This window comes from Rhipicephalus sanguineus, unplaced genomic scaffold (genome assembly GCF_013339695.2).
Source record: "Rhipicephalus sanguineus isolate Rsan-2018 unplaced genomic scaffold, BIME_Rsan_1.4 Seq725, whole genome shotgun sequence".
NCBI lineage: Eukaryota > Metazoa > Arthropoda > Arachnida > Ixodida > Ixodidae > Rhipicephalus > Rhipicephalus sanguineus.
In genome coordinates this window covers 47057-59222 of record NW_023615852.1, presented here as the reverse complement: position 1 = coordinate 59222, position 12166 = coordinate 47057, and the positions used below count along the sequence as shown (strand labels likewise).

Sequence of the window (12166 nt, the reverse complement as noted above, 5' to 3'; positions counted from 1 at the left end):
AATTGAAGTACATTGTCCTCTGAGGGGGCCAGAGACTTGACATAACGAGTTTGTAGAAATTTCGTAGAGCCAGTGGGGCCAAAATATGTTAAATGCTCCTTGAAGTCTTTTACGTCACGAATTACAAAGTTCGGCGCGAAATTTAGAAATGAAACTTTGAACTTGGTTTTCTCCTCTAATAATAAACCTATGGTGGTGGAATAAACTGCACAAGAGTTCTCCGAGCACACTTTATCAATCTAAACCAATTCATTGTTTCTCTTTAGTGTCCCTTTAATACCATTCATCACCTAATGCCTTCGCTAGAGCCCATTCAACTGAGAAATGCATACTCTTGACACCAAAACTTGCTTACTGCAGTACACATAAAACATTTGAAATAGCATCTACCATCTGAAAATTATTTTATACATGACTTTTAACAACTTGCATGTTATTTCCCTGTTTCACTATAGCGACATTCACTTCAGCATTGCAACGGCTTCGACATGACTGGCGTCGTATGGGATTTCGAGCTTCAGATTCAGCTTTCAATGACCAAAGCTGCTGTGATCAGTTGCAACGTTGTAAAAGATAGCAACAAACTCAAGCTAATGGCACCATAATATCCTTACTTCAACATTTCACTATCCCTGAATGCAGATTAGAGTTGTTAAAATGCGTGTTTATATTTTATTATTACCCAAAAACTTTTCCTTTCGAAAGTCATTGTTATCGACATAATCTGGTCAAATGCCATTAAATTTAGACGTGTGGATGCTTTGTCGAAAAAAATGTCATTCAGGGACTTAATGCCTCAACTACTGAATGCCATTTCTTGTGCCCATGTGGCATGGGTATTATGTACACACTTTATGCACTTCTTTTGAATCAGTTTGTTAATGATCCAAACAACTTACGCTAGTGGCTTAGTAATGGGTTTGTATGCGATCATCAAAACTGTTCCAGGGTCCCCTTAAGCAATTGGACATAATTAGGTCAAAGCAGTTCTAGGGAAAATTCAGGGAAAATGCACTTGTGCTTGCTGGAGATGACACTATTAGCTTTTGTGGGCCATTTCAGTGTTGTGAGTTGAATACATAAGTTCCGTATGTTGTTTAACGTTAACTGGCTGGCCTCTTTGCCTTAGGAGCAAGGATGCTGAGCTGTTCAGTCGAGCCGACATAATACAGTGGTTCTTGAAGGAGGAGTACCCACGTGGTGCTGTGACAGACCACAATGGCAACAACCTTGCTGTCTGGTTCCACGGTAGGTGCATTTGAAACAACATTTTCTGTGTGTAGTAGAACCACTTTCTAAAATCTGATCTGATTACTTAGTAGATGAATTATAATCAATTATGGCAAACACCCTTTTGTATAAATAGTAGGGGTGTGCGAATAGGGAAATTTCACCTCGAATAGAAATCCAATTGAATAGTGTCGAATAGTGGAAAAAATATCGAATATTGAATACAAAAGATTTTATTCAGAATTGAAATAAAGAACAAAGAAATGAAATCTGCTCAAGTCCTCGAGCATATAACGCTGTGAGTGACTGCTACCAAAAAAACTACAAATTTTGATGCAGAAACAATAGCTGTTCCGCATGACCTGGCGTCAGGCTGTCTTGCCGAGATGTTACGGTGTTTCCTGCAGTTGAAAATATGCGCTCACTGGGCACCTTATTAGCAGGGATGGGAAGGTATCTCAAAGCAATTTTGGCGATGCCTGGATAAAGTACAGCTCCGTGCTCATTCCAATATTTCAAAGGATCATCCTTTATTGAGATCAGGGGGATCAGCCTTTCTTGTGATCAGGGGCTCGTTGAAGTATTTTTGAACCTCTTGACTATAAGGTCTGAGCTCAGTGTGCTGGTTATTTTTTGATGCTAGCAGTTCGGCAGCCTCCCAGCCTGTTCTTTGGCCTTTGCTGGAGCCATGATGTGCAGAAATGACCAAATGCTGTTTAAAATAAACATTCGCTCGCTTTTGAACCAGGATATTGATGAAAGTTTTAACGAAAGGCCTACTCTAATGGCGTTAGTGTTAGCTTTAGCCACCCCACCCTAACAAAGTTGTACCATTGGCCTTTGTCACGTTTTAGATATTCGTCCTGTCAAGTTATTCGAAACTTCGAATACTAGCTATTCGAAAGTCAAATCGAATTATTTGATCAGGTATTCGATTTGAATTCGAAACTCGAATATTCACACACCCCTAATAAATAGTGTTAAATTTACGTCTATATGTGGATGCAAAGAGAGAACTGTGCTAATATATAGGGTGGAAAGGACTTGCGATTTCAAATGTTTGTGTAGTACAATGGACACCTTATGTGTGCCTGCTTTTATTATCATTCTAGTTGTTCGCAGCTTGCATTAACACAGACATACTATAAAGATATATGCCTTGTGGGTTGACTATTTCTTAGTTTTTACTGTTCTTTGTGTAAAGAATGCTTTTATGTACTATAGTCACGTGGCACACTAAAGCAGACTCTGCATGTGTGTGTATATTTATGCACTGAAATGCACTGCTGGAAGCTGGTGCTTCTTGGAGGATTGATGGGACTGGCCTATTGAAGGACTCTTGTTGCATTCTTTTTTTTAAGTGTGTGTTAGTTATACAATATTACGGCTGCACAGTGGGTGATGCAATCAAATATGTTGGACATTACATTAAGACGGGAAGACAACAGTGGGAATTAGACAGCAGATAAGGGTAGCTGATATTACAGCTGACATAGAGAAAAAAAAAGTAAAGGTAGCTAATTGATAGTCTATATTAGTTACAGAACAGGTGCTAAGGGAAGGGACGTGTAGTTGAAAACAGCAGAGAAATTACTTGGGGTGATGAAATGAAGAAATTTGTTTATTTAGCGTGAAATCAGCTCGCACAACGCAGTGGTAATCGGAGATAGCTGAGAGAGGCCTTTGTCCAGCAGTGGACATTAAAAGACTGACGATGATAGTCTTAGAGTATGGCAATTGAGCTCTGCAGAAGCCCACACTGTGAAGACAGGTTCATGAAAGAAAAAAATTGTTTCCCACTGCGACTTCGACTTCTTTACAAAGGAAACCTGTATAGGTTTTCTTAGTATCTTGTTGCTGCTGTCAGGTTAACGACAGTTTTCTCTTTCATGCATCTTTGAGTGCAAGTAAAGCAGTCTAACTGTACTCGCACTGGGACACTGCATAACTTAAAATTATAAGTAAGGCTTCAGGATTAATGGAGCACAAACTTGATTCTATTCATCTGTGATCCCATTGTTTAGATAACTGGAGCAGTTCACTTCTGCAGGTTGGGCAGATGCCTTTGAAAAAATTGTTACCCTGATGAGCAACAAGTGTGTCTGAGAAATTGTGTTCTTTAATAGAGATAAACAAGCACAGTAAGTGGCATCGCTGCATAGCCACACTGTTCACCCACTGGAACTCTGCTTTTGGCCTAAACTTCTACAGGTTTCATTGGGCGGCCAGAGTCGGAGCAGCTCTTGCAGAGGCATGGCGGGGCGGCGGCAGGTGCATTCCTTGTGCGAGTTCACGAGCGCATCAAGGGCTATGTCATATCTTACTGGGCCGGGGACCGCTGCAAGCACTACCTCATTGATGCCTCACTTGGACACTGCCAGTTCTTTGGCTCCAATCAGCTGGTCTTCCCCCGGCTCAGGGACCTGATATTGCACCACACTGTAAGTATAATAGCATTAGCCCCAGTAGAGGCGTTGCGTGATTTTCATGGTTCAGGCAGCACACCTGAACAAATGGTGCACAGTGCTTTCGTGGAAAGTTTGTAACTCGTTTGTGTGGCAGTATCAAAGGGATGCTCCCCAGACATGGTTGGTTATTCTAATTGGGCACTGGAAGTTTTAAAGCTTAAAGCCCTCTGCCATATTGAAGTCGAGGGCCCACATGGCATTTATGCTGCAACCCCTACTTCCCCTACCTTGTTTTTTTTGTCTGTTCTTTTGATGCTGCACAGCTCATTTTCAGAGGTTGTCTTGCATGCTCTGAATTTTACAGAAATACTTGAGTTTGCACCACTTCTTGCTATTTCTGTGCTACATTTGTTATGCCTTTGACTTGCGCCACAACTGTGACATCTATGCTGACAGGGGGAGAGTGGCTTCTACTATAAGAACCTGCAGCTGTTCTTGCACTATACATTGGGACATTGACCATACTTGTTTGTTTGCAATGACTTCAGCTTGCAAAAGGTCGTAATAAGTATAGAGCATGTTTTCACATCACTTTAGTACATTGTAGCCTACTTGGTAGAATCCCAGAGTGCAACCTCTGGCATTGCAGCTGCAAAGCTATTTTTTGTGAACTAATAGTAGCTTTCACAACTAGTATGATTTTTGGGTATTTCATACAATTTCATACTGGCTGTTATATCCTGGAGAAGTTATTAAAATTTTATCACAGCCAATGATCTGGTTGGGCATATGATATCAACTGCGGTTATGCTGCCTTAGATATCAGGTGTTTTCCAAGTGCTTTGTGGATTGGGTTGAAAAGCGGGGTTGGGCATCAGATTGTTCAGTATGTGACAACACAGTCCTAGTCCACAAACACCAATTGGTCACCACACAACCCCCACTAACATGACATGCCATTAACTAGCAAGCTGATATAGTAATTATACCATGGTTCTGTATTTGTGGAAAATATTCTGTAGAAATGAAGGAAAAAGCTCTGTGGGTGATACATCTCAATGTATTACTGTGTCAAGTAATGCATTGCCACTTGACAGCGCTTCCGTTTTTTTCGAACAGTTACTGAATCAGCATAGCTTCCACATGCAATGGGTTTGTCTTTACGTGAATGTGGATGAGGAACATAGAAAATTAAGTCAAATTTGAACACTCACTGGTGTATTTTATCTTAATGGGCTGTTGCAAAGAATATGCATGCTTTCCCTTCCACAGTTGAAGCTTGTACAGATAAAAATGAGGGCTATTTCTAGGAATGTTCTTGTATGCACTTCACTCATTGCCACAGAAAGTGTCCGTGAGTGCTATAGGGAACATACCAGTATATATACTTGCAAGCAAATTAATGTAGCTTTCTTGGTTACATGCCAGTGACTAGCTGACAAAATATGTAATGGGCTGAAATTTGTCAGCATTCAACTATACCTGCTGCTCTGTGCCACTCTACAAGCACTGATGCATCACTTTACCATTTCAGACAAACCCCATCACAGCTTTGGGACAAGAACAGCTGCTCGACCCTTGCCCCCGCAACAACAGCAACAACTTATTTTCACTGCTGCCCACACTTGGCCAGTGAAAGAACAGCTGTGAAAAGGAAAAAAAAACACTTCTCACAACACAAGTGCCAAGCATTGACATCGTGACGTGACTTGATGTGGTGTGTGTGCCGTGCGCAATCACAAGAATGGCCACCCATTACCACCAACACCACTTACCAACCGCTGTGATTGAACCGAAGAACAGGAGGGGGTAAACCAAGTTGCTGTGTGCAGTTATGCCTATGCTGCTTCTCGTAGTGCGACTTGTATAACACCCATCTCAGTCTCCACTCCGGTTTACACGTCCAAAGATTAATAGTAAGTGGCGCCCTGTTATGTGGCTGGCTGCAACTGCAGAGGCAAATAGCCCCTTTTTCATAGCTTTTTTTTAAATCTTATGATTGTAATATATTGTACATAACTTTAGTCAGTGCATGTGATTGCAATAGGCTGTTTCCCTGTACAAGCTGAAGCTGTACATCCCTTTTTTTTTCCTTGCGACTGTTATTTTAGGCGCAATGTGTGCTTGAATGTCTTGAATGTCAGCAGTGCGTCCTAGTGCTACATTGGAGTCTGTAGAACTGTGTTTGAGCTTACCATAACTGTGTATTTTGTTGGCCCGTGTGGCTGCCTGTGCTGTTTTTTTTTAGCAGAAACCAAGTTCCATAGAAGAAACTGCTGTACATGAATGCGTAGGGTGGTCACAACAGTTCTCTACATTGATAACAGTCTGTGTAAAGGTAGTAAAACTGACTGACATGCACCCAATGCCATATGTTATGGTGCTATTACCAGTGGTGATTTTCCAAGACTTTGGGATGCAATATTTGAATTGGAACAGTTTTTATGTACAACACCAACCGAAGTTATGTCGAAAACTGGTATATCTGCACAGACTACATCCCCATTGTTGGTGACTTAGTCTATAGTTTAAACCTATTGTGATATTGGCTAGATTTTCATGTGTACTTTTACCCCCATAGCCTCTTGACATATCATGCACATTGTTTAATGCTTATGACTGGCTGTAGTGCAATGTTTCTAATGCATAGATGACTGGCTTTCCCATGATGTTGATCACACTTGTACTAATATACAAAATGGCAGGCTGCTTCTGCTATTCTAAACTTTTTCAAATGACTGTTGCAGATTATCAACTGTGTCACAAGCTGCAGCATAAGGGAGGGGTTGCAGTCATAGTGCACTCAACTAAGGCATTAATTGATACATTGATGATGCCAGCTAATGCAAACTTTATTATTTTATTTTCGCACGATCAAGCTTTTGTCTCCCTCCCTGTGACTTGCCTCCAGTCTGTAGTTGCGCTGGTGTCATTGTTTTGTTTTAATATTGTGCATGGCTGCTTACTTGCAGTAAATTGTTACCTTTTTTTAAGAGCAGACATATTTGTTTTGTGAACAAATGTATGTGTTTGCTGGCTGAGATATGGATGCCTTTTTTTTCATGCTGAAATTCTAAATGAAAGACATGAAAAGAGCTGCTACAAGTGTGTTTATGGTATGCTTAACTAGGCAGGTTTTCTGGAGGTTTTGTTAGAAGCAGCGGGTTGAATTTGGTTCGAGAAAGTGCGGTCCATAAAGCCTCTGTTCCCAGCTGGTTTGGGTCGAAAAAAATGAGGAGGATGGGGTGCAAATGTTGCTGCTGCTTATTTCACCATTTCTATCGAACATACTTACCAAAATAAATTATTTGAACTTGTGTGACTTGTGTCATTTGCTCTGTAAGACTTGGGGGGACAAACAAAAAAATATTGTAATGATGTTTGAAGGGAGTAAAAAAGCACCATGGAAATTGAAGTGTTACGATATTAGCATCTCGGTATAGTCGAAACCCATGCATCCAGTAGCAGGCAATTAAAAAAAATTCATTTGCTGCAGAAGTGTACTAAAATTCATTTTGCAATGTTATCTTCTTAAACTGTGCTACACACCTAGTGTTTAGAACACAGGTAAGTTTTTCTGATGCACGGACAGTTTGTCCTAGTACTTTAAAAAAAAGGCAACCTAACGAAATAAACTTTGCTAAAACTGCTGCTTGGACGACGAAATGTCGCCCAAGCAGCATCAATGAAATGTCTATAAGCAATTGAACTGTGGTGCAGGCGCTCACAGCTGCGGCACCGTCGTCTCTAAAGAATCTGCGCTGTGCAACTCCAAGTGCTGAAGTTTGCAATACGACCAGATAGGCAACACCTGTCGAAAGTACAAGATGTAGCATCACTTTTTCACTCCTTGTCCTCTGCTTTATTAAAGGGGCCCTGCAACACTTCAAGTAATCGTCGAATGACTGCATTAGGGAGTTTATTGCCTCGCGAATCGACTGCCGCGAAAATTTCTTGAATCCATCAAGTACGAGCGGAGTTGCATAGATTGGTTGCACGCCTAAAGCGATTTCTCTCTCCTTTTGTACCAGCAAGTGCACTGAAAGCTACTCAGGGGGAGATGACAAAGGGGCAAGAAGCTAGGTCCATTCGTCGGCATGTCATGACGTTGAGCACTTTTGTTCTTTTTATTCTAACGCGCAGCTTACTTTAAGTGTGATCGCGAGCGCGCACATGGGCGTGTCGCGGCATAGCTACCGCGGCAGCTGGGGCAACTATGTGGCTCACGATGCTCAAATCAGCCATTGGTCGTGGACTTTGTGTTTATGACGCGGTCATTTGGGTTTATGGCATCATTTGTCGAGAGAAGAGGGAGCGATTTCTAGCTGACTGAGAATTGTAAATTCCAGGCTGGGGCGTGCTGCTCTTATGTTTGGATCACGTTCTCGGGAGCCTCGACTACCTACTGGCAGCGTTTTGTGACCATGCTAAAGTGTTGCAGGGCCCCTTTAAAGAGGCCATGACAGGGTCACCCAACAAATTGTGGTTTTCGGCGATAAATAGAAGTGCAAGGTCTATTATGCACCTACATATATGAAAAGTGAACTGCAAAAGAATATTCAGTGCAAAACAAGCCCTAGAAGTTGCTGGCTATAAACCCCGCCTACCGCCGGCGACCACCATTTTGCCATTGCATCCGTGGCATCATGCGCTGCATGGAGTGGAGTTGTTGACTCCTACCAAAATTTCAGCCGCTGCAAATCGTTCAATTTCATTGCCAAGCTGAAGGAAGCTAAAATATCTCGGATTTCATGCGCAGCTGACCACGGAACACTATCGTTCGTCGGAATGAAGACGTTCGCACAGCAAGCTGCTTGTTACGTCACTACTCGCCAGTGTGCCCGACTCTCAGGCTGCTCGCGTGTTTATAAAAATACCCAATTATAAATTAAGTACTCGACCAAATGCGCTAAAATTTCGCCAGCTTATTTGTGAATGCACAAGGATTAACCCACATAACACAGATTATGATAGAAAATTTGGTGTCATGGCCCCTTTAATGCACACCTAAATCTAAGTACGTGGGCTTCTAGCATTTTGCCTCCATTGAAATGAGACCACTGAGCCAGGATTGAATCTGGGACCTTCAGGTCAGCAGCCTAGCACGGTAATCACTTAGCCACTGCGGCAGCTCTGCTTGTACTGCTTAAAATGTTGCTAGCGTCATGTGATGGTAACGTGTTTGTTGCTAATGTGTTTTCACAATAAATTTGACTATTACTGGGCTGCTCTGTGTGTGGTTGCATGCAGGATAGTCTCTGAGGCCACATGCTGCATTGTGTAGAGAGAGAGAGAACTTTATGAAAGAAGGTGGAGAGGTTTGCCTCAGTGCTGCGATTTTAGCCTGCTACTCCATGTTGGTAAAGAGACTTGAGGGAAAAAGATAGGGTAGGGAGATGAATGTGGTATGGGCAAGAAGGATGAGTATGGCGGTAGCTGTTGCTTAGTGCATTGATTCTATGCAACCTACCTGGCACATTCACCTTGCATCGTGTACGTAATGCAGGTGCATGGAGAGTAGTGGCCAATATGGTAGGTGCACACAGTAGTGGCCAGAAGCAGTGGCCAATATGGTATCAGAAAAAAAAAAAGAGAACATGCTGAAGGTCATGACATACATTGACATAACTTTTGGGTGGCGCACTGCCTCCTTGCCATCTCCTCCCGTGTAGCTTCCAGCATGCTCATGGCAATGACAGCAGAAAGCGCACATTCAGTGCGATAACTCCACTTGTTCTCGACAGAGCTTAGGGTCATGACTTTGCGGGGCTGTCCACAACATAAACTCAGAAGAACCTTGATTGGATATCATGTTGGTGGATAGAGCTGCAAAGCATTAGGGTTGGACTCTTTCTTGGGCTGAACTAGTGCCCAGCAAAACAAACAACACTCATAGCACAGTCATATAGTGATGAGAAAAGCCTTAGGTTGTTGAAACCTGATCCATGGGTCAAATGCATTGGCTATTTATACGTATTCCAACATAGTCACTGGTGCTCGCACACAATTTAGCATGTACACTACTATTCCTGTTGCACATACAGTTTCATTACAGACAGGATACTTTCACTGTAGAAGCAGCGATATGAGTGAAAGTTCCAAGACATGAAGACATATCTTGTGCAGAGCACTTTGTAACGCTAACAGGTGAAAATGGCAGCCAGAAAAAAAAAAGTGTGCATGTCTCCCTGCCCCACATACATTCGAACCCGCATATATTTTTGAACCCACATATTACGAATTATTGTGTATATTGAACAATTGCAAAATCCCTTGAATATATTTTGTATGCATAAAATATTTTATGTATCGAATTACCTACATATAGAACTTTTTTGTGATCTCCTTCAGATTCGATATATGCTGGTCCGACTGCATATATTGCCTATGACAAATGAATTGGGTGCAGAATGGTTGTAAAGGGGCTTTAAAATCATGCGCTGCAAACGTGCACCAAATCTATGTCTATTAAGAATACGACAATGACTACGCTTTGAGCCTAAAAGCATTATAGAAAGGGATGAAAGATTAAAGCATAATGGTTGCGCTATTTTACATGTTGCAATATTGCCTCACAGAGGGCCTTGACCACAAAGGCCCAAAAACGCTTGCAATACTAAATGAAAGGGTTGCAGCAGCAGCTTCTCGAGAGAGGTTATGGGGCAATAACATGCTGCAAGTGCATGTCATTCAAAAACTCAAAAATGAACTGGTGCTGAATAATGGTTCTGCACCAAGAAATGATGCTGGATGTAATGGAACATTGTTTATATGTTCAAGAAAAGTACTTTTTCTTTCTTATCATCTGCTTGACGATGTTGTAGTAAGGTATGTAGGATGGTTAGTGTGTTGGCCCATTTACTATGGATGGAAAGATATTCACTGGTCAAAAGGTAAGAGCGTGTACCTTATGCAGAATGTTGAACAAAAAACAATACAGGTTTGGTTCGAGTTCGACGCACCCCATTTTGCTCCACTCAAGTTATGGTTCGGAAAAATAAAATTTTTCGATACTCTCCAATACAAAACTTGAGTGCAGCTCTATGCATTTTCCGGGTTGCAAGACAACATAAATACCAATGGTATGAATTGCGTGCATTTCCGCACAGGTAATATACTGTTAAAATTACTGCACACTGCAATAAGAACGATTGCTGTGCAATCGTTGAATGTTGCTTTATCGTTTGAACATTACGCAGTGACAGTGAGAAGCGAAAGGTGGACACGATGCACAAATGCATGTTAACACCAACAGTATGGCTTTTCATCAAAAGGTTTGAATGCATGTGCCAGCTCTGCCAAGATACGCAGTGGGCAAGGCCATCTGGTGGCATCGGAAGAAACCAAAATGTCACACCATGTGACTTTGTTCTGAACTCCGATTAGCGGACATACAAGCGTCGTGGTATGCGAGGCATTCCTCCTCACCCTTTCATCTTTCGCTGTGTTCGTTCGCTTGGTTACGGCAAGCCAAGAAATATAAATAAACATAAAAAAAGCACTCTGTTACTGTACGTACATAGACACCTCTTTAAAATTCTTTGCTTCAATAGAATGCTGAATGGCAAACACGTGTATAGCTGTGCTCGCATATCACATTAGGGAGTATCGTAATTGTCGGCAATTTTTTTACATAAATATCAGTGACACTTAGTGAAAACAGCTACGGAAGGTATGCTCGTAAACAGGATATTCTCGCCCTGCGCTGTATGGCAAATGTGAGCAGCCCTTTCACGTATCCATCTCTGAACTTTCTCTTCCCCTCGTTTTTTTCTATTGCTAATGATATTGAGAATGGGTAAAACAAAAGAAATTTGTGTGGATATTCAAAGAGTGAATTTCAGGCCCGTTCAAATAGGAATTTTGTAGAAAAATAGAAGAGCATCGAATATCGATTGAAATGAAGTAAAACGAAGAGCTTTGTATAGTCTATTCAGCAACAAAACTTTACGTAATTCTATGCATGTACACCATTCGTGACACGGCAGGATTACATCTGGTGCGTGACTGCATTGAAATTAATAATAAAATAAGAGCAGTATGTCATAGATGCATCTAGTGTGGAGTGCAGTGCTTGTTGAGTTAAAGGTCACAGCATTGTGCATCATTCTGAAGGAATACAAACATGTTCAAATGGGTGAAGCAACTTGGTTCCTCCTAATCAAAACAGCAAATTGATAAGCTGCGTAAAGGAAAGACATGCTTATGTTCCAACAGCGAGTAACTATTTTGCGTAAGTGACCTTTTTTTTTTGTGTGTTCAGGGACCCAGTCGCCTACGCAAAAAAAGCAATTTACCAAGATCGCTTGACGAATCTCCATTCCAATCAGTCTCTCCATGTAGACTGCAACAACCATTATCATTTCTACTTTGAGCCACTTTGTTCCGAACTGATAACCAACATATTTTTTGGTTTGGGTATGGCTTGGGTAAGTTCAAGAATATCGGTTCTGGCTCACTTCCAGGCAAAGTTCTGGTTTTGTTCAACACCCTGACCATACATGTCCTAGTATTATTAGTTGAGTAAA

At 41.6% G+C, this 12166-nt stretch overlaps 1 protein-coding gene across 1 annotated transcript; it reads left to right on the top strand.

The window, feature by feature from the left end:
• Positions 1 to 1129: 1129 nt before the first annotated feature.
• LOC119378183 (SH2 domain-containing protein 4A) lies at positions 1130 to 6960 on the top strand (the record flags this gene model as incomplete). The annotated part of the gene is given in 3 exon segments (XM_037647405.2): positions 1130 to 1248; positions 3442 to 3671; positions 5173 to 6960. Coding segments are annotated over 3 exon segments (451 nt in total), but the record flags the coding sequence as incomplete, so codon positions are not given.
• Positions 6961 to 12166: the final 5206 nt, after the last annotated feature.